The sequence below is a fragment of the Ahaetulla prasina genome, chromosome 1 (genome assembly GCF_028640845.1).
Source record: "Ahaetulla prasina isolate Xishuangbanna chromosome 1, ASM2864084v1, whole genome shotgun sequence".
Classification (NCBI taxonomy): Eukaryota; Metazoa; Chordata; class Lepidosauria; order Squamata; family Colubridae; genus Ahaetulla; species Ahaetulla prasina.
This window is the reverse complement of record NC_080539.1, coordinates 310,822,199-310,847,361: the sequence shown is the minus strand read 5'-3', so window position 1 is coordinate 310,847,361 and position 25,163 is coordinate 310,822,199. Positions and strand designations below refer to the sequence as shown.

General features: G+C 35.6%; 1 protein-coding gene across 5 annotated transcripts in view; it reads right to left on the bottom strand.

The window, feature by feature from the left end:
• Positions 1–25,163, bottom strand: part of DPH6 (diphthamine biosynthesis 6) — a 278,777-nt gene that overhangs the window by 54,408 nt on the left and 199,206 nt on the right. For 2 of the 5 annotated variants that reach the window (XM_058162167.1, XM_058162168.1), the window contains exon 13: positions 24,591–24,833. The exons of 2 other annotated variants lie outside the window; for them this stretch is intronic. In XM_058162167.1, coding sequence (XP_058018150.1) covers positions 24,591–24,833 — 243 coding nt within the window. Of the gene's footprint in view, positions 1–24,590; positions 24,834–25,163 lie in introns of those variants that run through there. One more of the 5 variants, XR_009152601.1, reaches the window with a different exon arrangement.

The window sequence follows — 25,163 nt, the reverse complement described above, 5'->3', positions numbered from 1 at the left end:
AATTTTCTCTTAAATTTTGTGCTTATGAATTTAACATTCCTCACCCAAATTTTTCCCATGTTTCTAACATTATAGGTTGTTGAAAATTTTGTGCCCATTTTACCATACAATCTTTAACCAACTCCATTTCTGAATCAATTTCAACCAATACATTATATAATCTCTTTATATGCTGTTGACCTTGATCTTTTATTTGTTTTACCAGATTATCATCACTTTGCCTTATACCAATTTTCTGATCTATTTTCCATCTAGATTGCAATTGTCCATACTGGAACCATGTATAATTTCTTCCTTCATCCTCAATTTCTCCCTAGATTTCAACTGTAATTCCCCTTTTCCATAGTCAAAAGCTCTTTGTAAGTGATAACTTCCATTTTTTGTAATATATTTATATTCTCTATCATATGTCTGGGGATGGTCCATATTGGTATCTTTCCATCTAACTTATATTGATATTTTTTCCAAATCCTCAACAACGCACTTCTGACCATATTATTCTTAAATGTCTTATCAATTTTCTTGTCATATATTACATATGCGTGCCATCCATATAACAAACCATAACCTTCTATATTCAAAATCCTTTCCTCTGTTAAATTAATCCAATCAGAAATTAAAGTTAAAACAACTGCATCATAGTACAATTTCAAATTAGGCATTTTAAACCCCTCTTTCCCTAACGCCTTGCATTATTTTTAACTTTATCCTCGGTTTTTACCCTTCCATACAAATTTATTAATCCTTTTGCCATTCTTGTAAATTTGCATCTTTCTTCAAAATTGGAATCATTTGAAACAAAAATAAAAATCTAGGCAAAACATTCATTTTTATAGCTGCCACTCTTCCCAACAATGATAATTGTAACTTCTTCCATTTCTCCATTTCTTTAATTACTTTTCCCCACAATACCTCATAATTGTTTTTATATAATTTTACATTCGATGCTGTAATGTATACTCCTAAGTATTTAACCTTTTTAACTACTTCATATCCAGTTATTCTTTCTAATTCTTCCTCTGATGTGTATTCATATTTTTAATTATCATTTTGTCTTCTGTTGATTCACTTTAAACCCAGATACCTTACTATACTGATCAATTGTCTCCATCAAATATACAGCTGAATGTATTGGTTGAGATAAAGAAACAACCAAATCATCTGCAAACGCCTTAATTTATAATCTTGATTTTTAATTCTAATTCCTTTTATTCGATCTAAACCACGTATCTTACTCAATAATATTTCCAAAGTTAGAATGAATAATAATGGTGACAAGGGACATCCTTGTCTAGTCCCTTTCTCAATCTTGAAAGATTCTGTTAATCCACCATTTACTATTATTTGAGCTGTTTGCTTTTGATATATAGCCTTAATTGCTTGAATAAAATAATCCCCAAATTGCATTTTTTCTATTACTTTAAACAAAAACTGCCAATCCAATCTATCAAAAGCTTTTTCGGCATCCAAAAAGAGGAATGCTGCTGAAACCTGGCTGTTTCCTTCCAAATATTCAAGTAAATTTACAATTTGTCTCATATTATATCTCATCTGTCTCCCCTTAATAAATCCTGATTGGTCATTATGAATTAATTGATTCATCAGTGGCATCAATCTATTCGCTAGTATCTTAGCAAATATCTTATAATCAGTATTTAAAAGCGATATTGGCCTATAATTCTCTGGTTTAACACCATCTCGATCTTCTTTAGGTATTAATGAAATAAAAGCTGTCCTCCATGAAGGAGGAGCTTCTCCTCCCCTTTGTATTCTGTTAAATAACTCCTTAAGTGGTACAATCATCTCATTTTGTAAATTTTTATAATAAGTAGTTGTCAAGCCATCTGTACCTGGTGCTTTATTCGCTTTAAGCTGCTTAATTGCAAACACTATTTCCTCTGAAGAAATTAATTGATTCAACTCTTCCTTTGATCTACTGTAATTTCTAAAATACCGTGGTCCTGTAAATATCTATCTATATCTTTATCACTAATCACATCTCTAGAATATAACTTAGTATATTTCTGCTAAATTTGATACTTTACTAATCCATTCTCCAATTGTAGGTAAGTCTTCTTTCTTCCAATATTTTATCAATTATACGTCGTTTCTGTTTCTTTCTTAATAAATATGCTAACCACCTTCCAGGTTTATTAGAATTATTAAACAAATTATGTCTTACATATTGTAAATTAGTTGCCACCTGATCTGCCATTAACATATTAAATTGACCTCTTAATATATTTATTGACTCTTTTGTTTTACTATCTCCTGGATTGCCTACCAATAACTGCTCCTTCCTTTTAATTTCCTCTTCTAGTTCTTTTCGCCTTTTGTGCAATCTATTTCTATATTTATTATTCATCTCTAATAAAATTCCCCTCATATAAGCTTTGCTGGTGTCCCAAACTATCTCTATAGGTGTCCCTTTATCCATGTTCAAAGAAAAAAATTCCTTCATTAGAGTTTTACATTCATTTTGTTCATATTTAAACAAGTTCTCATTCATCCTCCACGACCTCCTGGCCTCTTTTTCCCGATCTAACTCAATCCATACCGGGCTATGATCAGACAAGGTTCTAGAACAAATTTTTGTCTTCTTCACTCTGAAAAACAAATCATTAGTAATTAAAATGAAATCAATCCTAGAAAAAGATTGATGTCTGTCAGAAAAAAATGTAAAATCTCTCTCTTTTTCATTGCGTTCTCACCATACATCTCTCAATTCTAAATCTTCCATCAAATCAAAGAATGCCTTTGGCAGTTTTACACGATTGGAAATATTTCTAAGACTTCTTTTATCTTTCTGGGTATCCATCACTCCATTCCAATCACCCATTAATATATAAGTTTTATAATCCCAAGATGTTATTCTTTTATGTAAAACTTATAAAATTTTTCTTGTTGTTGATTTGGTGCATAAACTCCTATTAAAAGTATTTTCTCCTTCCAATAAAAGTTCAATAGCAATATATCTTCCTTGATTATCCGCTTCAATTAATGTTGCAGATAAATTACTCTTTATATAAACAACTAGTCCATTCTTCTTTTCTGTAGCAGATGCAACAAAATGTATTCCCAATTTGAATTTATCAAATATTTCTGGTCTAATGTTCTAATATGTGTTTCTTGTAAACATACAATGTCATTTTTAAATTGCTTCAAATAATGAAATATCTTTCTTCTCTTTTGTGGTGAGTTTAATCCATTGACATTCCAAGATAAAAGTCTAATTGCCATTATCAGCAATCGGAAACTTTTGAAGCACCAGCCGCAAATCATATCTTTCTTTGGGCCTTGCTCCTCCCACTGTTTCCGCCTTGGTAATAGCAGATTGAGCCTGTTGAGCCTTTTCTTCTTGTTCCTTGCGTTTGACAGCTGCTCTTGTCATCCTTGGCTCTTTTGGAATCTCTGATCCCATCTTAGACACATCCAACGCTTGTAAACGGTCTTCTTCCATTACTATCACTTCTTTTTCTTTAATTTCACCTTCCTTTCTCCTACCATCCGGAGATGGTGGACTTCCAGCCTTAAGCACATAAGCATAAAACTCTTGTGCTTTACTGACTGTATTAAGACGATGTGCTTTCCCTTCATAGTAAACTATTATACCAATTGGGATGTCCCATCTATACTCAATCTGACGTTTTTTAAGTTCGCTCACCAAAAAGCAAACTCCTTCCTACCTCTCAACATTTTGGGGAATTTCCTTTAGTATTAAAATATCTTGGCGGCTGCTTGAATCTTGTCTCCTTTAAAAAGCTTGTAAAATCTCATTTCTCACTGTTCTAGTAGTAAAATAAATAACAATGTCTCTGGGAAGATTTCTTTGTCTTGCTATCCAGGAATTCACACGATAAATTTTATCAATATAAATGCCACATCTACTGGCCGAACTGCCAAAATCTCTGCAAAGGCCTCCGAAAAATTTGCTTCAAATTCTCATTTTACATTCTTTAGTCCACGGATTCGTAAAGCAAGTTCCATTGCTCTATATTGTACCAAAACAATTTCATCATCAACTTTATCCATTTTACTTTGAACTGCCTCAATCTCATTTTCCAATTTTAAATTAACTTCTTTATTTCTTCTACTTCCTGCTCCAATAAAATCACATTTGATGCCAGACCCTGTACTGCTGACACCAAACCTTCTTTAACTTCTTTATTTCCAGTCTGAATTTTTAACATCTGTTTTTTCATCTCTGACATTTCTTCTGTAATTAATTTAAACTTATCCTCTATCTGGGAAGTTTGCCAATTCATAGCATCGTTAAGAGATTCTTTCATAAATTCTTTCAGGTTATCCTGAAGTGCTTCCAAATTTAGTGATTTTGTATCTGCTGTATGTGCTGGAGAGACTCCCGGTGTTAATGTTCCTGGAGTTTTTGTAGCAGTTGACTTTAATTGTTTTGCTGCCATGTCTTAAAATTTCTCTTTAACTTAATATTACGTATAAACCTTTTAAGTCTTTTTTTTTTCCAGTCTCAGTATCTCTTCTCCCTTCTCATTACAATGTTTAAAAAAAAAAATTTTTTTTCCAGCTGGCCTCAGCAATAAACAACAGACAGTGAGACTTGTAACACTTTCGTTTTCAACTGTGTAGCTCATTAAAGAACGATCGCCATTTTCACTTTGAAGTCAGATCCAAAACTTAAAAAAAATAATAACAGGGAATTGATTGATTACTTGCTTTTATAATTAGAGCTCTCCTGTTTCTGTTCAGTCCGGTATTATCTTCTTTAAGTTAAAATTGGTCCCGGCTAATATTACGTATAAACCTTTTAAGTCTTTTTTTTAAATCAGTCTCAATATCTCGATCTCTTCTCCTTCTCATTACAATGTTTAAAAAATTTCCAGCTGGCCTTCAGCAATAAACAGCAAACAGAGAATTGTAACACTTTCGTTTTCAATCATGTAGCTCATTAAAGAACGATCGCCATTTTCACTTTGAAGTCAAATCCAAAACTTAAAAAAAATAACAGGAATTGATTGATTACTTGCTTTTATAATTAGAGCTCTCCTGTTTCTGTTCAGTCCGGTATTATCTTCTTTAAGTTAAAATTGGTCCCGGAAGTTGGTCGCGGCAATTAGGTCTGCCGGAGCAGGAAAAAAGCCTCAGATCTGGAGCACTTTGAAGTTCTGAGGGGGCTTAACCCTTCGAGCCCCCTGGTATCTTCCAGGAGCTCTAGGGAAGCTCTACCTCTGCTTCTTTTTGCTCACCACCGCTTCTTCTCCCGAAGAGGGGGGTTTCCGAACTGCTGGACAGCTGATTGTCGCTGTCTTAGCAGTCCAACATGATCCAGAGGTTGGTGACCAGAAAGATCACCTCCATTGCCAACGGAGCCAACCAGGAAGTCTCTCACAAATGTTTTTAAAGGAATGCCTAGCTTATAAAAATGTCCATAGCTACAACAATAATTCTTCATGTGAAATCTTCTCTTCACTAAAAAGTTGTTACAGAATTGCGCCATGTTCCAATAAACTTTATGTAAATAGGGTTGCATGTTTTGATATCCAGTCACTCAGTTCCCAGCTAGATTTAATTCTACTAATATTAACATGCTAACTACCAATTATTGGGACAAATTCCATGACTTACTCAAGATACATCTAGGTCCCTGATGGCGAACCTATGGCATGTGTGCCAGAGGTGGCATGCAGCACCATCTCTGTGGGCACATGAGCTGTCGCCCCAGTTAAGCTCCATTGTGCATGCACCTCCCGTCAGCCAGCTGGTCTTTGGGCCTCTACCACGCATGTGGAAGCACATGAATGTATGGGGGATGGGGCGCATGCAGGTCTCTCCCATGCACAGGGGATGGGGCACATGCATGGGGTGCGTGCACATGTATGGGGCACATGCAAGTGGGCTGCACGAGCATTGTGTTTTGGGGATCCGGGCTTCAGACAATCTGGAAAAGGTTAGCCATCACTGATGTAAGTGATGATCAGTATACCCACTAATAGATAATCTTCTTCCTGAATGGCCCTCAGTTTCACTCCTAGAAATCTAAATATTCATACTTCAGTTGAAACAGCAAAGCTTCTAGCGAAGACTTAATGTTATCAGAATTCCTAAAAATAAATGTTTGGTGGGTATCCACATTAGCACTTCTTTTCAATCTTATAAATAATTCCTTGCATTTCCAGAAACATTGACTTAGTTGTATCACTGTCCCAATATATAAAAAGTTACAAGAGTGACCATGCTAATTATTAACATTTATAGTTAATAAGTAAATTATGTGTTGCTGTTTTGCTATAAATTATTGGATTTGATGCTATCAGAAATGCATTTTAATAAACCGAAATCTCTTAAAAGAAATCTCAGACACAATTTCAATAGAAAACAGCTGAATTACATGTCATCAAGATTTTTTAACAATGTCTTCTTTGACATAAATGGGGAGATTAAAAAAATAACAATGTATTAATTCAGTGAGTAATTTGGGGGGAGGTGTGCCTCTATAATTATTTCATGGATGGCAATTACTATTAAAGTACTTATCAGCATCTATACCTGCTGTATTTCATTTCTCTCAATAGTTAATTCCCAGTTCATTGTACACTTGCAATTCATAATTAATGTGCTGTAAATCTAATGCTATAGACATTAACATGATTTGACCTAATATAAAATCATTATATTAGATTTCCCAGAAGAGATATTGCAAAAAGTAGACTGGCCTAACCTAGAACCATTGAAGAAAAGATGATTTTTTAAAATACAAACTAAAATTAAACTAACAGATGATTAGTTTAATGCTAAACTAAAAAGATAAAATTTTTCAGGGAAGAAATGGTGAATTGAGGATGGCTCTGCTAAAAGTACAGGTAGTCCTCAATTTATGACCACAATCGAGCCCAAAATTTTGGTTATTAAGTGAGAGATTTGTTAAGTGAGTTTTGCGCCATTTTACGACCTTTCTCACCACAGTTGTTAAGTGAATCACTGCAGTTGATAAATTAGTTACACGGTTCTTAAGTAAATCTGGCTCCCCCATTGATTTTGCTTGTCAAAAGGTTGCAAAAGGGGATCACATGAACTTGGGTCACAGCAATGGTCATAAGTGTGAACCAATTGAGCCAAGCATCTGAATTTTGATCATGTGTCTATGGGGATGCTGCAATGGTTGTGAGTGTGAAAAATTGTCATAAGTCACCTTTTTCAGTGCCGTTGTTAACTTTGAACAGACATTCCTGTCCAGACAAGGAGAGGATTTGAGATTGCCCATAAGTGCTCCAGACAGTTTCTCTTGTTCCTCATGGGAACTGAAAGACTTGGTTCTGCATATCTATGGCAGATTTCAAGAAGGCTGCGAGGCAGTGGTACCTGGAAGGATTACAGCTATAGAAGATGAGAGAAAGCCCCCTTTGGTCATCAGCACCTTTATGGATACTGGGTTCACATACTTTCTTTTATAATAGCTTTTAAAAATTGCTTGTTAACTGCTTTTCACCTATTAGAAAATTTGACAAGCTTTACAGCACCAGGTGAGTTTCTTTTAATCTTTAGTGAAATACATTTTAAGTATTTTAAGGACTTCATTTTCTCCCCCAATAAACAGCAAAATAGTGATTAGAACTTTAATTTTGAAAATTACAAATGGACCAAGGGTCCAACTGATATCTTAATCATTAAAACCTATATACAAATAACAAACCAAAAAAGTGATCTGGAAAACTTTCCTATATTAGATCTGAAAAGAGGCTTGTTAATGTTCTAAAGAACTTTGTGAGAAGGGAGAAAGACAAAAGTTCTAGGACATTATTTGATGGTTGCTCCCACTCCCACACACTATACACATAACCTGGGCTCTGCACATCCATAAGCAGAGGAGGTGGAACAGCCCCCACCAACAGCCACCTCTTGTGAATGTCACTGAGTGTCTTCCAATCCCTTGATTGTCTCCTCCCCTAATTAGGATTCTTGCCTTCCTACGCTCTGATTGTGTTCTACATCTAATGGACATTTTAATGTATAGCACCCAACTGGAGCCAGATCTTCATTTCTATTTTTTTATGAAGAGTTCATTCGTAAATATGAACATTTTCTAAACCAAGGATCAGCCATCAGTGGATTGGTTGAATAGATGGCTGGCAATTCTGGATTTCCCCACCACCACATACTAATTTATACAATTGATCTTTTCAAAGGAATTAAAGATCCAGATTGTTAAAATGGAAATATAGAGAGCCATTGGTTAGAATGCAGTATTGCAGGCCAACTCTGCTCACTCCCAGGATTTTGATCTTGACTGGCTCAAGGTTGATTCAGTCTTCCATCCTTCCAAGGTTGGTAAAATGGGGACTCAGACTGTTGGGGGCAATATGCTACCTCTGTAAACTGTTTACAATTACAATAGCTATTGTTTTTGCTGATATAAAACAGGCTTATGTGACCAAGTTTAAAATAGATATGGTATTTCTGGTAACTCTTAATGACCTTTTGCTGATCAGACTGAACAGGCTTTAATGATTTGTTTACAGATAAAAGATGACAAACAGGCACAAAAGAAAATTTTAAGAGGAGGTGAGAGTCACAAACATTGTTTATTCTTGTTATGATGAAGAGAGAAGTCATTTCTTTCTATACTTTTTTTCTCCTTTACCATACTATTTTCTTTTTTTCTTTTTCTTTTCTGCACTTTCTAATTTTTCTTTTTTTAAAGTTTGTATCACTTTTTGTCTTTCTAATTGCAATCTTTAATAAACATCTTCAGAATTTAAGCAAATAGGTTTTTTTAACCAATCTACTAACAATGGACCTTCACTTAAATATACATTTCTGTATATTTCCTAAGTATTTTGTTTCAAAATAGTCTCTCCTATTTCTTAATAAACCAAATAATAAGCCATGCTAGTATTAGTGACTACAGCCTTCTTTGCCTGGTTCTCTACTAGTAACAACCTTTTTCCTAGCAATTTGCTTACACTGCAGTTCGAAATAGTAAATACTATATGCTGGCTGACCTTTGAATGGAAAAATAATTACAAGTTAAAATAGTAATTTTATCTGAAGTCGATAAGGCCATAACATTTTTTCTGCCTTCAATTCACAGGCTAAATTTTCAGCCACTCTGTCGTGACTTCAAGAGGAAAGAATAATGACAGGTTACAGGCACTTTATTTCAAAATTTGCTCACAAAATTATTGACAATCATTTTCAAACTCACACAAAAAAAGTCTCTGCTGCTTGACCCTCGTGAGCTGTTTACATGAAAAAATGCACTTACATCTATATTAACAATAGTTAAGTCTAATTCCCCATCAAGACTTACAGCAATTTCTTTAGCATGCTTGTGCTTGATATCAGAACAAAAATAGGGATAATTTGCCTCAAATTGCAGTCACTTCAGTCATAATAAAATCTCACTGAGTACTGTTTGCTTTCAGCATTCTCATTAGGCAAGCTGGGGCTATTATTAAGGTACAACCACATAACTGTTATATTAGCACTTAAAGTATAGCATAGTTGCCCCCTCCAGGAGATGAATTCTAACCTTGTCAATATAATTCTACTTCCAATGCTACAGAACTGTTTGAAAAGCTGAATACTGAAGCTTTATGTTAGAAAAAAAAAAGTCATGCTCGTTCAGGCTTAAAGGCCACTTGGTTGGCCCAAGGTGCTGAGGTAAGGTTGGAAAAAAGCTGCCTCAGATCAAGTCAAGCATTGAGACCAAACTTCCTATTTTCTTGTACTTGTCTTAGGCTGTTAAATCAATTACTCTGTATTTCTGCCTGCCTTCAGCTCCCATTTAGAATAAGGGAAAGAATAAAAGGCCAAGGCAAAATTACAATTTCAAAGTTAACAAATGATCATCATTCCAAGTGAAAGATTATGTACCATGTAGCCACATATTCACATAACCTCACATTTTAGAGGCTTCAACCTTTAAAAGGTTGTGTTTTTATGACGGAGTTTCCAAGATTTCCCTTCCTCCCCCTCCCCAATCTTTCAAAACTTAGTCAAAATATTATTTTTTTTTAAAAAAAATAGAGACCAAAGAGCCTGCTTTGCAGGAAAAAGAAATGCTTGACAATTTTGAAAAGATCATTGATGATTATTTATTTTTCTTTAAAGTGGAATACTTTTTCTTCAACATATAAAGGATTCAAGCCGATCCCTACAAGGATATTACATAGAAAATATTGAGTTAATGTTATTAATATTACCATTATGAATACTAGTCCTACTTGTTGCACCTGAGGGTACTATTAAAAGACTAGGGGACCCTATCAGGAGATATAAGATCTCCCTGGTGAGTATCTTCAAATTAGAATGTTCTCCTTTCATTCCTGTTCAAAGTGTACATGATCTTACTGCTTATGAGTTGGTTTCCTTGGGCTGGTATCCTTTAGATATATCGAGCTACAAGCTCCATGAATGCAGCCGTGGCTTTAACAGAGAATACTTTAAAGGCAGGAAAGTATTATAGTTATGGTATTTAATTTGAATGCATGTCTCCCATCACAAATTTCTCAAATCACTCTGAATTCCATTATCAACTGATTTTTTTGAACCGACAGTGAAATCTCATTTTTATATGCTCTCCTGATTTTCTAGTCTGATCTTTTTTTTTAATTACTTAGCCTTTCTACAGACATGAATCTAAGTTAGAGTGGTCTGAAGTGCCAATAAATGCTAGCATTATTTCTTTTTTAAAAAATTGTTTCTTTGCTTCAATTACTCAGTTGGTGCAGGAAAGCTGTTCCTATGACAAACCCTACTTTTAGCTAACCATTATATTTTTTTCTGTACATAATGGCAATCTCATCTGTCCTTTGAAGTTCCATAACAAAAAATTTAGAGGAAAATGTTGAATTATTTAACAAAAAAAAAAGCTGAAATTGCCTCCCCAACTAAAACTATTATTTCAAGAAAAAATTCAGAATATAATAATTAGACATGGAACTGTTTAAAAAAGGAAATAACTGAACAAGTTGAATTAAAGGATGTGTAATATTTACAATCACTGGTGTCTTTTTTAACGGAAAAGACCAGCATAAAGATGGCATAAAGAGCCATCTTTTCTGTTTTATTTATCTTACAATATTCTGACCAGCTGCTTAAATTTGATAGAAAAATAGTACTTCTGATCTGTGTTGTTCATGTCTATAACATGACATCTTATTTTAAAAGCTACAAACTTTCAGAATTCTTTTAAATGAAATATGTATTGCAGACATATTATATATACATATTGCCTTATACACTGTAAGCCGCCCTGAGTCTTCGGAGAAGGGCGGGATATAAATGTAAACAAACAAACAAACAAAAAATATATTGCAGGGACACGGTGGCTCAGTGGCTAAGATGCCGAGCTTGTTGATCAAAAGGTTGACAATTCAGCGGTTTGAATTCCTAGTGCTGTGTAATGGCGTGAGCTCCTGTTACTTGTCCCAGCTTCTGCCAACCTAGCAGTTCGAAAGCACATAAAAAATGCAAGTAGAAAAATAGGGACCACTTTTGGTGGGAAGGTAACAGTGTTGTGTGTACCTTTGGTGTTTAGTCATGCCGGCCATATGACCATGGAAACATCTTTGGACAGCGCTGGCTCTTAGGTTTTGAAATGGAGATGAGCACCACCCCCTAGAGTCGGGAACGACTAGCACATATGTGCAAGGGGAACCTTTACCTATTGCAGACAGTATGTAACAATCACAGGATAATATTTTATGGCACTCACAATACAAGTTTGGTAGAAGCTACTATCAGATTCATCCAATGGAGATACTCAAGAGATTTAAATGACCCACCTATATAACTGTGAAGATACTCAGTTTTCTTTTGTGAAAGACTGACCTTTTCTCCAGTTTTCCTAATGGAATTTCCACATAATAAGTAACAACATTTTTGTTGGTAGGATGCTTTGTTCTGAAGCTTAAACTAATGCACTCGTTTATGCAGACAGCATGAGGAAGGAAGCCTTCAAATGTATAATTTATAGGATCATTAATCCTGACACTTTCATAATCAAACCTGCCACTGAAGATGCTCAAAACTACAACTCCTTTGGGAATGTTCTTCTTCTTTCATGAACCCATATATATATAAACCAATTCAGCAATCATTTTCTTTAATTTGGAAGAAATGGAAGGATTAGGAATCTCAATTTTTCTGGATTGCAAAAGAGACAGGATGACTATAGAAAAATCCTGCAGTGACAGGAATAATAATTTCAAAATTAAATAGCTCTTAGTGAAATGTAATTATGCCTTTATGGCTGCCAGAAAAATTTCAGGATAGTTTTTTTTTTTTACAAAAATGGGAAACCTTAAATATTCCCTTTGAATATTGTCATTATAAGCAGTATATTATACTACAGGCGTCTCCCCACCATTAATATGGGGTAATTATTATATACTAAAATATGGTGTGATAACACAGACAGGACAATCAGGCTTGGAGCTTTAATATGTTGCTAAAATTGCCTTGCAAGGCTTGCACAATAATGGAGATCTTAGGAAACATAGGAATATATGTCCAAGAAGATCTAAATACCTTTATCAAACTGAAGTTTTGACATATTGTCTCTGTCAAAACAGATCAGACACAGGTTAGAACCTTTATTAAAGCCTGCCTTGTGGCAACAGGAACTTATTTCTCCACAGTTATTCAATCCAAATGTCATCTGGTGGCCCTGTTTAGTACAACCCATTCCCTAGGGGCTGGATGATTTCATCCTGACTGGGATTTGGTCCTATGTTACCTAGATGAGTTTAATCCCATTAATTCTTAAGAAATGAATAGATATATCCATGTGTTTTAGAGCCAGGTGTCTCTTAGTTGATTAAAGCCTCCAGAAATCATGGGTGGGGGACATCCATGAGATAGTAAATGTCTCCCTGAGAAATGGAATGGTTCTGCTGAGTTGAAAGAGTTGAAAGCAGTAGACTATTCCTTCTTCAATAAACTATTACTGGATCCTATAGATATGAACCATTTTCATCCAGTATCCCACCTTCTGGGAAAGGTTGTCAAAAAGGCTGTTGGCCTATAGTTCTTAAGGGTCCTGGAAAAAGCAGAGTATCTGTACTCCTTTCAGTCAGGTTTTAGGTTAGGATACTGTAGCGAGAGAATTTTGATTCAACGTGTGGATAACCTGAGATGGAACATTCTAGACCTCCTATGGACCAGCTTTTGGATTTGAGACTGGGGGCCATTGTTTTACAATTGTCCCTCTCCATCCTTTGGGGTCAATTGATGTTGGTTGAGGATGAGAACAGTTAACCGCTATATTTTTACTTTGAATAGTACCATAAGGTTCTATTATTACCTCTTTAAAAATATTCATGAAGTTTTGTTCCTGAGACTTTTAGATGTGGATCACTGGATGATTCTCAACTGCTTGAGTTGCAATATATTTTAGTCTGGTTGCCAGTTTATTGTTTTAATTAGTTTTTAATGTATTAATTTGCATGCAGGGGCTGTATGTGTTCACTTTTTGCCTGTCACCCAAAGTCTCTGTTTAGAAATGTTATTTATAAACAAACAAACAAATAAACAAACGGTTAATCGAGATGCAACCGAATGTCTGTGGCCTATAAATGATATATATATAAAACAGTGGTGAAATCTGAACCGGTTTACCATTGGTTTGCTGGCTGCGCATGCGCGCGTGCATGCGCAGTGCGTACCACGCACCAAATGCGAGGTGCGCGTGTACAATGCACGCCAAAAGGAGGCATGGGGTAAGTATAACAGCATGCAGGGGGGTGATCAGCTGTGGTGCACATTTTAAAAGTAAAAAACAGGGTCTGATGATCGCGCAGCTTAGCTGGGATCGTCAGAGCCTTTTTTCAACCTTTTAAAAGCATTTTTTTACAACCTATTTGCCTGAAAAGGTTGTAAAAAAATGCTTTTAAAAGTAAAAAAAGGCTCTGGTGATTCCTCGGCTGAGCCTTTTTTTTTTACCTTTTAAAAACATTTTTTAAAAGGAAGTGGCAAGTGGGGAAGCAGGTGACTGGGTAGGCATGGGGGTGGGGGTTGGGCAGGGATTTTTGCTACCGGTTCTCTGAACCCCCGCCACCATCACTACCGAATTGGTCGATCTGGTCTAAACTGGGAGCATTTCACCCCTGATATAAAATGTTTTATAGGTTGCATCTTCCACTGGCGAGACTGGCCAAAATGTTCCCCAATACCCCATCAACATGCTGGAAATGTAAACAATATCAGGGAACATACTACCACATGTGATTTATATGCCCCAAAGCAAAACAATATTGGAGTAAAATTAGAATACAGTTAGAAGAGATAACCAGGCAGTGTATAGAGATGAAGCCAGAAATATTTTTTATCAGGAATACTTAATATTTAATTATACACATTACAACACCGGCAAGAATAATATATGCACAAAATTGGAAAAATAATAATATACCAACGAAAGAAAATTTGATCAAAAAAAGTTTTGGAATGTGCAGAGATGGATAAACTTAAAAAAAAATACAAGAAAAGGAGGAAACAGAATATTATATGGTATGGGAGAAATGGTATGAATGGTTAGAGGAGACCGATAAAAGGCAAGGAAAGAGTAAATAATGAAGATATAGGAGTTGAAATGCAGTAACATACAAGTGGAAATGGAACGGACACAGAATGTATGATCGAAATTGAGTACACTGTTACCTTTATGTATATAAACCAATATTAGAACTGTATGTATAAATGGCAAATTGAAATAAGGGAGAAAAATGGATATGTAAGAAATGTTTACTGATGCAAAATTGTTGAAAAGAAGAAAAATGTAATTTTTTTAAAAAAAACCTGTTTAATAAAATAAATAAAATAAAATAAATAAATAAATGGTCACTAATTAAAGTAGGGTATGTTTTGGTCTCCAAAGTACTAACAGATAGAGAAATAACTGCATTGTAGTTTATACAATATAAATTATTATAGTAGGAAGGGAGTTGAATAATCCAACATGGTGGTACAATGAAAGCCCAACCAGTTTTTTTTACTCATGTTCCATGCAAAACACATGTAAAAAGAGACAGAGATTTGGTTCTGTGGCTGCCATCTTGATTTTCATTATTCTGTCTCCCACAAACACCCGATTATTTTCACCCTTTTTGTAACGCTAATGCCTGAACACAAGCATGAGATGCCAGCTTACCCATTAAGGGCTGCAATCTCAGTTGCTGAAAAGTTCTTCATATTTAAACAACCATATCGTAATACATTTTACACATACTAAAAGCCAGAGAGATTATTTTGAAAGCCAAATAACCTAAAGAGTAAGCATAATAAAAATGAAATAGGTTACAGTTTATTAGCAGCGGGTAGCAGATGTGGTAAAATTCTTGCCAGCTTCCCCACTTTTCTTCCCCAGCAGGAACTTTCTATCAAACTGTGTGTTAGATCTTGAATATAATGCAAGCTGCTGTTAAAGCAATTGTACCCTCTGCACTGCCCTATTATACTGAGATTTCTGTTGGAGTTCCTACTTCTTTCTTTCTAATAATAATGTTTAAAATATATCCTGCAGAGGTAAATGTAAAGGCAAGTATTATGTGCCAGCTAAAAATAAGATAGCAAAATATGAAATTGATTAGAAAATAATTCAATATTGAAAGGTCATTTTTCTTGCCAAACGATAGGTTCCTATGACAAGATAAAAACAATGATTGAAGTTAAGATTCCTTGAGGTACTTTTCAAACATAAATAATTCAATATATGTATTACAATGAGAAAGTAAAAATAACTGTTTAAGGAATAAAGTCTTAAACCGATAGCAATATAAAATAGATGCAAATCAAATCTGTCACACAGAATATGTTCTCTAAAATTTTTATTTCTCTGGGATGCCAAAAATAAGCCCTTTTGGAAGGAGAGGTAGCTAAGCAGCGTTAAGAGGATTTAGGAGTAGAAAAAAAATCTAAATGATAAAATGTAGCTATGAAGGCATACTCAAATAATAAATAAGTTGTAGAATCTACTATTTTGTAAGTGTACTTTGTGAGTTACATCAAGATCCAGAGCAGAAATGTGTTAAGAGCATCTTTGAATGCTTCCTTCACCTCTGAATTCATCTAAAAAGCTGAAAGTTGGCTTTCTTTAATAATTTTTATACTGCAATTGTAGGCTTCTGATGGAAACCAAAAATGTAATTAACATGTGCTAATTGGAATGCTACTCTAGGATAAAATAGACCATGTAACATAAGGGTTTTCCCCCCCCCTCTTTTTAAGATGTGTTTATGTTGTGACAAAACAACCCACAAAGTGGCATTAATCTATACTTTGTATCTGTTGAAGATGTGGAGCTTGAAAAACAAAGCAAACCTTATATTGATCTAAACAGATTGGGGAGACGGGGGTATTCAGACGTCACAATCTTCAATAGTTTTTCAAAGCCTATGTCTCCATAACGTAATGTGAAAGAAAGAAAGAAAGAAAGACAGACAGACAGACAGACAGACACACATTTTTAACAGCCACACTTCAATTAAATTATTAAATTAATAATTAAATTAACTAAGATTAACCCCCAGCATTACTTGTATGAGGATAGGTGGCCATATAAATAAGATATTTTTTTTAAAAAAATACCAAAATATTAAACTGTACAGAAAGAAAATTAAACTAGAATAAATTGGAAGTCAACATGCCACAGAAACCGTGATTTGCTTCTCCTTCTACAACTTCAGTAGGGAAAGACAGGAAAAAGCCTTTGCATCAAAAAACAAGACAAAAGCCTCCTATAATTAATAGCAGATAACATTAGGTTCAATGGAAAAAAAAACTTATCCTGGCGTAGCTTCTTGAATTCTGTAGAGAGAAAAGCCTCGAGAGATTACATCAGCTTCTCCTCATCACCAGTTTCCTTGGTGGAAAGAAGGAAGATTTAACCAGGAGAGCCAAGAATGCCTGCCTGATCCAGTGGTTGTGATCAACACCCCACGGTATCAAAGACTACTGAAGGAGCTAATAGGCTCAACAGTTTCCCATGTCAATCTCCAACAATTACATGTTGGCTTCTATTGCAAGCCCACATTTAATTGTTCGGTCTTCGTATAAACAGAAATTTTCATGACCTGATAACTAACTATCCCAATCTAAGCTCTGTACACTTCAGCATAAATTCTTGTTAAATGAACAATAAAAGGTTCATTTATAGCATAATTAAGCTATCCGAACATCATGGCATATTGGAGGTCTATAATATCCTTTAATAGATAATCCTACATCTATTTACCAGTGAATTAGCCCCATGAACTAAAGCAGACCACTTTTAAAGAGATGTGCTATATGCCAGGTTTATGTATAAATCCATGCACATGAGAAGATTTCTCACAGAGATCCAACAGAATGCTATAAGCATGCCTTATACTAGCCAAAAGCATTTATTCTGCTTCATAGATGAAGAAGAAAAACACAAAGTAAAGTGATTATTCACTGCTGAGCTGGCAGGCATGTTGCTGGGTCAGTGGCTGGCACATACTGCGCTGTGTGAAAGTTGAAAGCAGCATTAAAATAGGACTAGTTCATATTCAACTCACTTTTTGCATCCACATCTGAATGACGCCAAAGTAAAAGTATAGGAAATGCATCCACCAACACACGCACCCCCCCCCCAAAAAAAAAAAAGAAAAAGAAAATTTATAAAGGATTAAATAAAAAGATTACCTTGCTTGTCTGATTTAACTTCAATTACTCGGAAATAAATTCTACAAAAGTCAATGTGCCAACATTTTAACTGTTTTAGGATCAGAATGCATGTCATTTAGAAGTAATAGGCATTAAACATTTAAAAATACATTGAACATTTACATTGTAGACAGATATTGTCCCCCTCCCCACAATATCTTTGAACAGATTTTTTTTTGGGGGGGGATGTCTTTCTTTTTGTTTTTCCATATAGTAGTTTGTCTGCTTAATAATTGGGATAAATTGGGGGAGTTTTCTTGGAAATAACGTAAAGTATAAATTGATGGGAATTTCAGATGTGTTGCACAAGAATGTTTTATCTCCCCTTAGCAAATATTCAACCAATGCATTCTTTGTTTCTACTTATTTAGTAGTCGAAGTGAAACTATTTCCTTCTTTGAAAGCTGCGCAATAGTTCATTTCTGACAAAAGTGCATTAATTAGACGAGTGCTATAAAAGTAGAGCCAAAACCGGGTTTCGGGAAAAAGAGGAAAACATCAACATGCTCATGAGAGCGCTAAAGATTGAAATACAAAATTAAATTAAGCTAAACTAAAGCTCCCAATACTATTTGTATAAAAATGACAGCATCTTGGGATTCAGGCTTTTTTTATAGCAGTTTGTAAGGGAAGACAAGATGGTGGTTTCCTGGGAGTTGGAGACAAAGATAGGGAGTTATGGGGACACCTAAGGACTCAGAGTGGCCTATAAGCATTGTCTTGATCCCAATGATGCTGTATGTTTCAAGAATCTTTTCAACTTAAAATGGGCTGCATTTAAATGGCTAAATAAATCTCTGTGCCTGCACCTTTCTAAGAGAAAATATTGAGTTGCGACTAAGAGAAGAGAATGTATCAGTGGTGGGTTGTTATAGGTTCGCTCTGGATCGGACGAACCAGTAGCAGCATTGGCAGGAGGTTCCGCCCACCCGCCCAGACACTTCTGCGCATGTGCAGAAGCTTCACGCACCCATGAGTGAACCAGTAGTGATGGGTTTTGAAATATATGCATCTTAGAGTTGAATGTGGAGTTCTTGATGTTCTTGAACTTGATCGTTCGTTTGCAGATGTTTCATTACCCAACTAAGTAACATCATCAGTGCTAGTGTGTTTGGGGTTTATATACAGCAGCTTGCATTGCCAGTGTTGGTGGGGGTGTGCTCCTTGGTAGTTCCTTGTTTAGGGTATTGTTTTCTTCTTTTTTCTCTGATATTAATCCCAACTTATCTGGATGTAGGTTGCTGTAGAGAATGTGTTCTGGTCTTCTTGTTTCCATTTTAGCCTTTTTATTGTCACTTTAGAATGCTGTGTAAATATGGTTTATCTCTATGTGTCTATTGATAATTGATTTGTCTGAATGACAAATTCCTAGAAATTTCCTAGTGTTTTTTGATTTAGCCTTGTGTGGAATGCTCACAGTTTTGTTGACTGAAACTATGGCTAAAACTGTCCTTGTGTTGTGAGATTAAGGAGCTTCATTGTGTCTTCTGACTGCTAGTTAATGTTCAGAGATACAGTATGTTCTGCTAGTCTTCTTTCTGTCTGCCCTCATAGTGACGGTTACAGTTCTTACATTGTAGATTATCTTTATATTGTATTTGTACTTTATACTTACACTGTAATTGTACCTTCAGTAAAGCCTTTGTTTATATAATTCTTTGCTTATATGCAGACCTAGAGGTAAATAACAACCAGGCCTATAATGGTTAGAAAAACCATGATACTAAAATCCTATATATTTTACTGTGTAGGTGCATAACATGCTTTAACAAAAGAGCCTCTTGGCAGTATGCCAGAAATCACTCTAAAGGACAAAGAAATGAGAATGTCCAGGGTAAAAATGAAGCTATATAGAATCACTACTGATTTTCTGGCATTTATTTAATACTATATACCAACTCTGGCATAGTTAATGACCCATCTTCCTACTTTCCTCACTACAATCACAATATTAGATGGATCGGGCTGAGAGAGAAAGACTGGCCTAAAGTCACCTAGCTGGCCTTTGTTCTTAAGGAGGACCAAAGCTTCTAGGTGCTGCTCAGGCACCTTAATCAATGCACAATTATAATTTTGGAGGGGTGGGGGTGGATTCCAGACAATAATTCCAGACAATTTTTATTGCTTTTAAAAAGCACAACAGTATCTTCATATTCCATTGTGGTCTCCAATCAAATAATTCAAAAACATATAGAGCTCAACCATCTAGGTGTGACCTTTATCAAATATTATAATTGCCTCATAAGAATGCAAAATGGTTATTTAATAGTAACCCTTGGAAATGAGGTTTTCAAGGCACAATAAGAAAATTATGCCATTACTGTGCTGTTTTGGATAGACTGAATATTCTCTTTCAAGCCACTTTAAAAGGTAAAATCAATTCTCTTTCATAAATTTCAATATGCTGATGTAGCAGATCTAACAAAACTATTGATTTCAGTTGTAATTCTATAAAATTCAAAAATGGATTTTCCATGAATAATTTCTTTTATTTTTGTCATTGGTTATTTCTAATACTTCAAAATATACTGTCTAAATATTTTATCTGATCTCTTAATGCTTCAGGTCAGAATATTTAAAATGGGATAATATTCCCAATCAACAGATATAAATATACATAGACACATACATACATGTGCAATGATCATTTCCATAAAAATGAAGACTGATGTCGATGCTGGAGGAACAATAACAGGTTAAACTGTAAAAAGGGTAACACTGGCATATATCAAAAACATCTCAGAAACCACCAACAGATTATTCTAACCAAATGGTATCACTGTAGCATACAACTAAAGCTTTCAAAAAAATATTAAGTAAACCGAAAGGCTCAGCAGCCCCAGAAGAAGAAAAAGAATAATAGGAGTCATTTAAACATACTGAAAGGTCTGTAACAGAACTGTAAAACTATGTAGGACACATAGACAGAAGACTAGCCCAGCGCATCTATGAACACCAACTAGCAGTCAGAAGACACGATGAAAACTCCTTAATTTCATAATACACAGACAGACTCAATCATAGTTTCAGCTGGAAAACTGTGAATATCAAGCCAAGTACAAAAATGCCAGAAAAACATTGAGGTCTTGCGCTCAAACAAATAGGCCATTCACAGGTACATAACAACAAACAACATCTACATTTTACTAAAAAAAAAAGATAATTATTAAGTCCAAAAGGAAACAAAAAGACCAAAACACCTCCTCACCAGCATTTAACACTCATATCAGCAGAGATTAACACTAAAACTAATAGTAGACCAGGGGCTCAGCAACCTGGAGCCACATGTGGCTCTTTCATCCCTCTGCTGCGGCTCCCTGTTGCCAGTTGGCTCCACAATTGATAGGGCTTTCGGTTAAGACAGGTAGAGGAGAAAAGACGCCATGCTAGGAGAAGACTCTATGGTGGGGGAAACCAGACTTCCGGTTGCAAAGGATGCCACACTAGGAGGAAACTCTATGGTGGGGGAACCAGACTTTCAGTCGGCTCCAGAATTGAATGGGGGGCGTCGGGTTAGGACCTTTGTGGCTCTTTGAGTTTAAAGTTGCCGACCCCTGCTTAAGGAGGAGGCAAGAACCATGATCAAATGGAAAACAGGATGAAACTATCTCTTTGTGTTACTGAGCTCTGCCATGATAGCTTTTTCACTCTAGTTTGTGGATATGACACTAGTGCCTTTCTGTAAAAAATATACTTTTTAAGAAAAAAAATGACATAAAAACAAAAACAGGTTGATGCCGACTATACTTGCAGTAAATAAAATTCATGATCATATATCCTTTAGTATAAGCTTCTTGATCTCTTGTTAAGCTCAAGGGTTCCAAGGTCAGGGTTCCAAGTAACACCCCCAACGAAAGAAGACTCCGAGGCTAGAAGTTCCAAAGATCCTGAAGATCCAAATTAAAAGATGGCTTCCAGGACTGACAGCATTCTGTGAGATAATCTACAATGTTGGGAAATACATCCAAACCCTTAAATATCTTCAAAGTAAGTTGATGGTCTGTTTTTGTTTTTAAAATGTCTGCTCTTTTGCTTGAACCTGATACATGTATTGCTTAACTGGACAGCCCAAACTCCATCTGTAAGCATTTAGAGTGGTCTGCCTAAATAATACAGGCAGCTCCAATAGTGGTCTACTTTGTATCAGAGTTCATGGCACTATGTATATAAATGCGATATTGGATCTTATCTCACTAATCTCACAATGGAGTAACCAGTGGAGTAATTCCTTTTGGCCTCAAGTTCAGTCGTTTATAATTCTTGTGTCCAACTAAGAATATAAACCAGTTTTCCTAAAGCTGGACACCTGCCAAGCCCCTGAAGTGAACAGCATGATTCACCTGAATTTTCATTAATGAATTTTAATGTTAAGAATTGGGGGTTAGAATACAGAATTTCAAGAACTGAGAAACCTTCCAGCATTGCTTTATTAGTGACTTCATTGAGGCAATATCTCCTAGAACCTTTGGACTTCCCTCCCCTGAATATTTATATGACATACTAAGAGTTGTTTGCCTATAGTAGACCTCTCATCTGCTGATGCTTGTATTTAGAGTTATTTCTCATTAAATCTTAGCCTCATGAGAATCGCTTTCTGATATGTAGTACTCGGCCCTAGAATTCTGTATTTCTTACAACTGCTGAATTCTGAGAGCTGAACTCCATACATCTGATTGGATGCTCAAGCTGCAGAAGTCTGGAATAGAACATTGATATGTTTTTGTAGGAAATCATGCCAACCACATCCAAGACTTAAATTTCCCATTCATACTTCCTTCTTGTTTCCTTGGCTCTCTCCATTTTTAAAATAGTCTTCAAGCTAGTCAAGGTCTAAGCAGGAGTTCTGATTCAATGCCCCTTGAATTTGAATTCGTATCAAATTCAGTTGAACTGTATTCTTTACTGTGTATACAGTTTACAGGGATTCTTAAATATGATTTAACCTTTGGAAGAGAATATTTGTAGCTCAGGATTGAACTGTGGGGTCCTTAGTGTTCTGAGCCTGGTAGTTTTTGTTAGATGTTTCATTAGCAAGCTAAGTAACATCATCAGTACTAGAAGGGACTAGGGTTTGCGCTTTTTTATATACTAGTGGTTTCCCTTGTCAATGTTGGGAGTGTTCTTGATGGTTACTTGATTAGACTAATGTTTCCTGTGTGTGTGTCTGCATTGATTGGAGCATTGTTTACTTGACTGCTGGTCTACTACAGGGGTTGGCAAGTTTAAACACTCAAAGAGCCACAAAGTCCTAATTGGAAGCCCTCCCCCATTCAATTCTGGAGCTGACCGGAAGTCTCCTCCTAGCGTGGCATCCTTTGCCAAACAGAAGTCCGGTTCCCCCACCATAGAGTCTCCTCCTAGCACTAGCATCCTTTTTCCTCTACCTGTCCTAACCGAAAGCCCTATCAATTGTGGAGCCGACCGGCGACAGGGAGCCGCAGCAGAGGGATGAAAGAGTCACAAGCGGCTCCAGAGCAGCGAGTTCCTGATAATGGCCTTATGTAAAATGGAATGATTCCAAACTGTTGATTTCTGTTGGTTTTTATTAGAAACAGTTCTTCTCTTTTATATAAGACCACATTAATCATTTTTAAAGTATCACAAGCACAAAATTAGGACCTTGAAAGAGCTCCTCTGACTGAGAAAAAGGGTGTTCCAAATTCAAAATGGTTCAATTTCAAAATATTTCAATCAGCTTTAGATATCCAAGTGATTCATGAAAATTTGTTGATCAAGTAGCTCTTCCCAACAGTGTTATGTATATATTTAATTTTACTAATTATCATCTAAGTTTTATTTATTGGATTTATACCCTACAATTCTTTTACGGAATGCTCAAGATGGCATATAGTGTGTTCCTTATAATAATTGTAAGCGTTATTACTTTGTAATTGATTGTGAATTAAATAAAAATTCCTCCATAAAAGACAAACCTCACAGATCATCTCTGTGAAAGTTAAGTGCAGAAATGTAGTGAAAACTACTCTCCTGAAATGTGATAAAGAAAAAGCATATATGTACATTAGATTCAGACTCTAAATTCTCTTTTAAAAATGTCCACATGGAATTGGTTTCTTTTTCAGACTTCTTTAAGCTTTTGCTTTATGGAATTCAGAGAAAATTGCTGATGAATATAACATTCTGTTAGGGAGTTTAATGTTTCAGCGCTCCATAGAAACAGAAGAGCCCAAATATAATAGCTCAATCAAACCTTGTTCTATCACTCTTTTTGAACCTCAGAAAAATGCATTGAGAACATTCTGATTTTAGTTCAAGTCATGGATAAATGCATTTTCTAAACTGTTGCTCTGAAAGCAGGAATATATATATATATATGCAGGTTTTGGTATGTTCGGGTCTTTTCCTGTGTAAGGTTGAAAGTATTTAGGCAATGTTTCAACGAGGTCTCACTCGTCATCTTCAGGCTGGAGTTTTTGGCTTTGTTCTTTTGTGAGCAAAGTGTGGTTTTAACTGCTGTTTCTCTATAAATACTGGTGGGGGGGTGTGTTTTTTTAAATGCTGGCCTAGCTGTTGCAAGCTGATTGGTTGGCTGTGTTGCTACATTTTGATTGGTTAATGGAGTTGATGTTTGTGTGGGATGTAGCATTTTGGGCCCTGGTTTGGTTCCGAGTTCGAGGTCCTGTGCTGTGCTCATGGCACGTGTCAGATTGCTTTGTGTGGAGATCTGTGGGGGTGTTTTTAAATGCTGGCCTAGCTGTTGCAAGCTGATTGGTTGGCTGTGTTGCTACATTTTGATTGGTTAATGGAGTTGATGTTTGTGTGGGATGTAGCATTTTGGGCCCTGGTTTGGTTCCGAGTTCGAGGTCCTGTGCTGTGCTCATGGCACGTGTCAGATTGCTTTGTGTGGAGATCTGTGGGGGTGTGTGTGTAGCAGCTGGCGATGCCATCATGGTTTGGCTTATACATACCTTTATAAGTTCTTTTAATTTCCTCTGCCATACAGCTTCAGCAACAGAAATGTACTTGCTATCTGTTACGTAACAATTTGCCATGAGTACATGATGGAGTTCAGCCTTCACGTTCATGGCTTTCAGGACTCTTTCAACATGGTTTAAAGACATCAGAGCTTCTTTTTTGATGCCACCACTTGTAAGTTGCATAGTACAGGGCACTAATGCAATCTGCCCAGCACAATACAGAGTATCTTCAACCTAGAAAAAATAATAATAAAGAAAACCTTTTTTAAAAGAGTGGAATTATTCCATATTTTCTAATTAAAAGTTACTATCTTTAACTTAAGTAAAAATATATCAGTCTGAAGATAATTTCTGGCAGGGATTTAGCTATATTGTAAAAAAAATAATGTTGTATCACATTTGGTTTTGGAAAGTTAAATGTAGATATTCATGTATTCCTAACTATTCTCAGACAAATCGCCAATGAACAGACCAATCAAGAAATATGTAGACTAACATAATGTCATAATATTTCCAAGGTATCAGTATGAAGACTTGTGTCATGTTTGAAGTAAATTTGTTTTC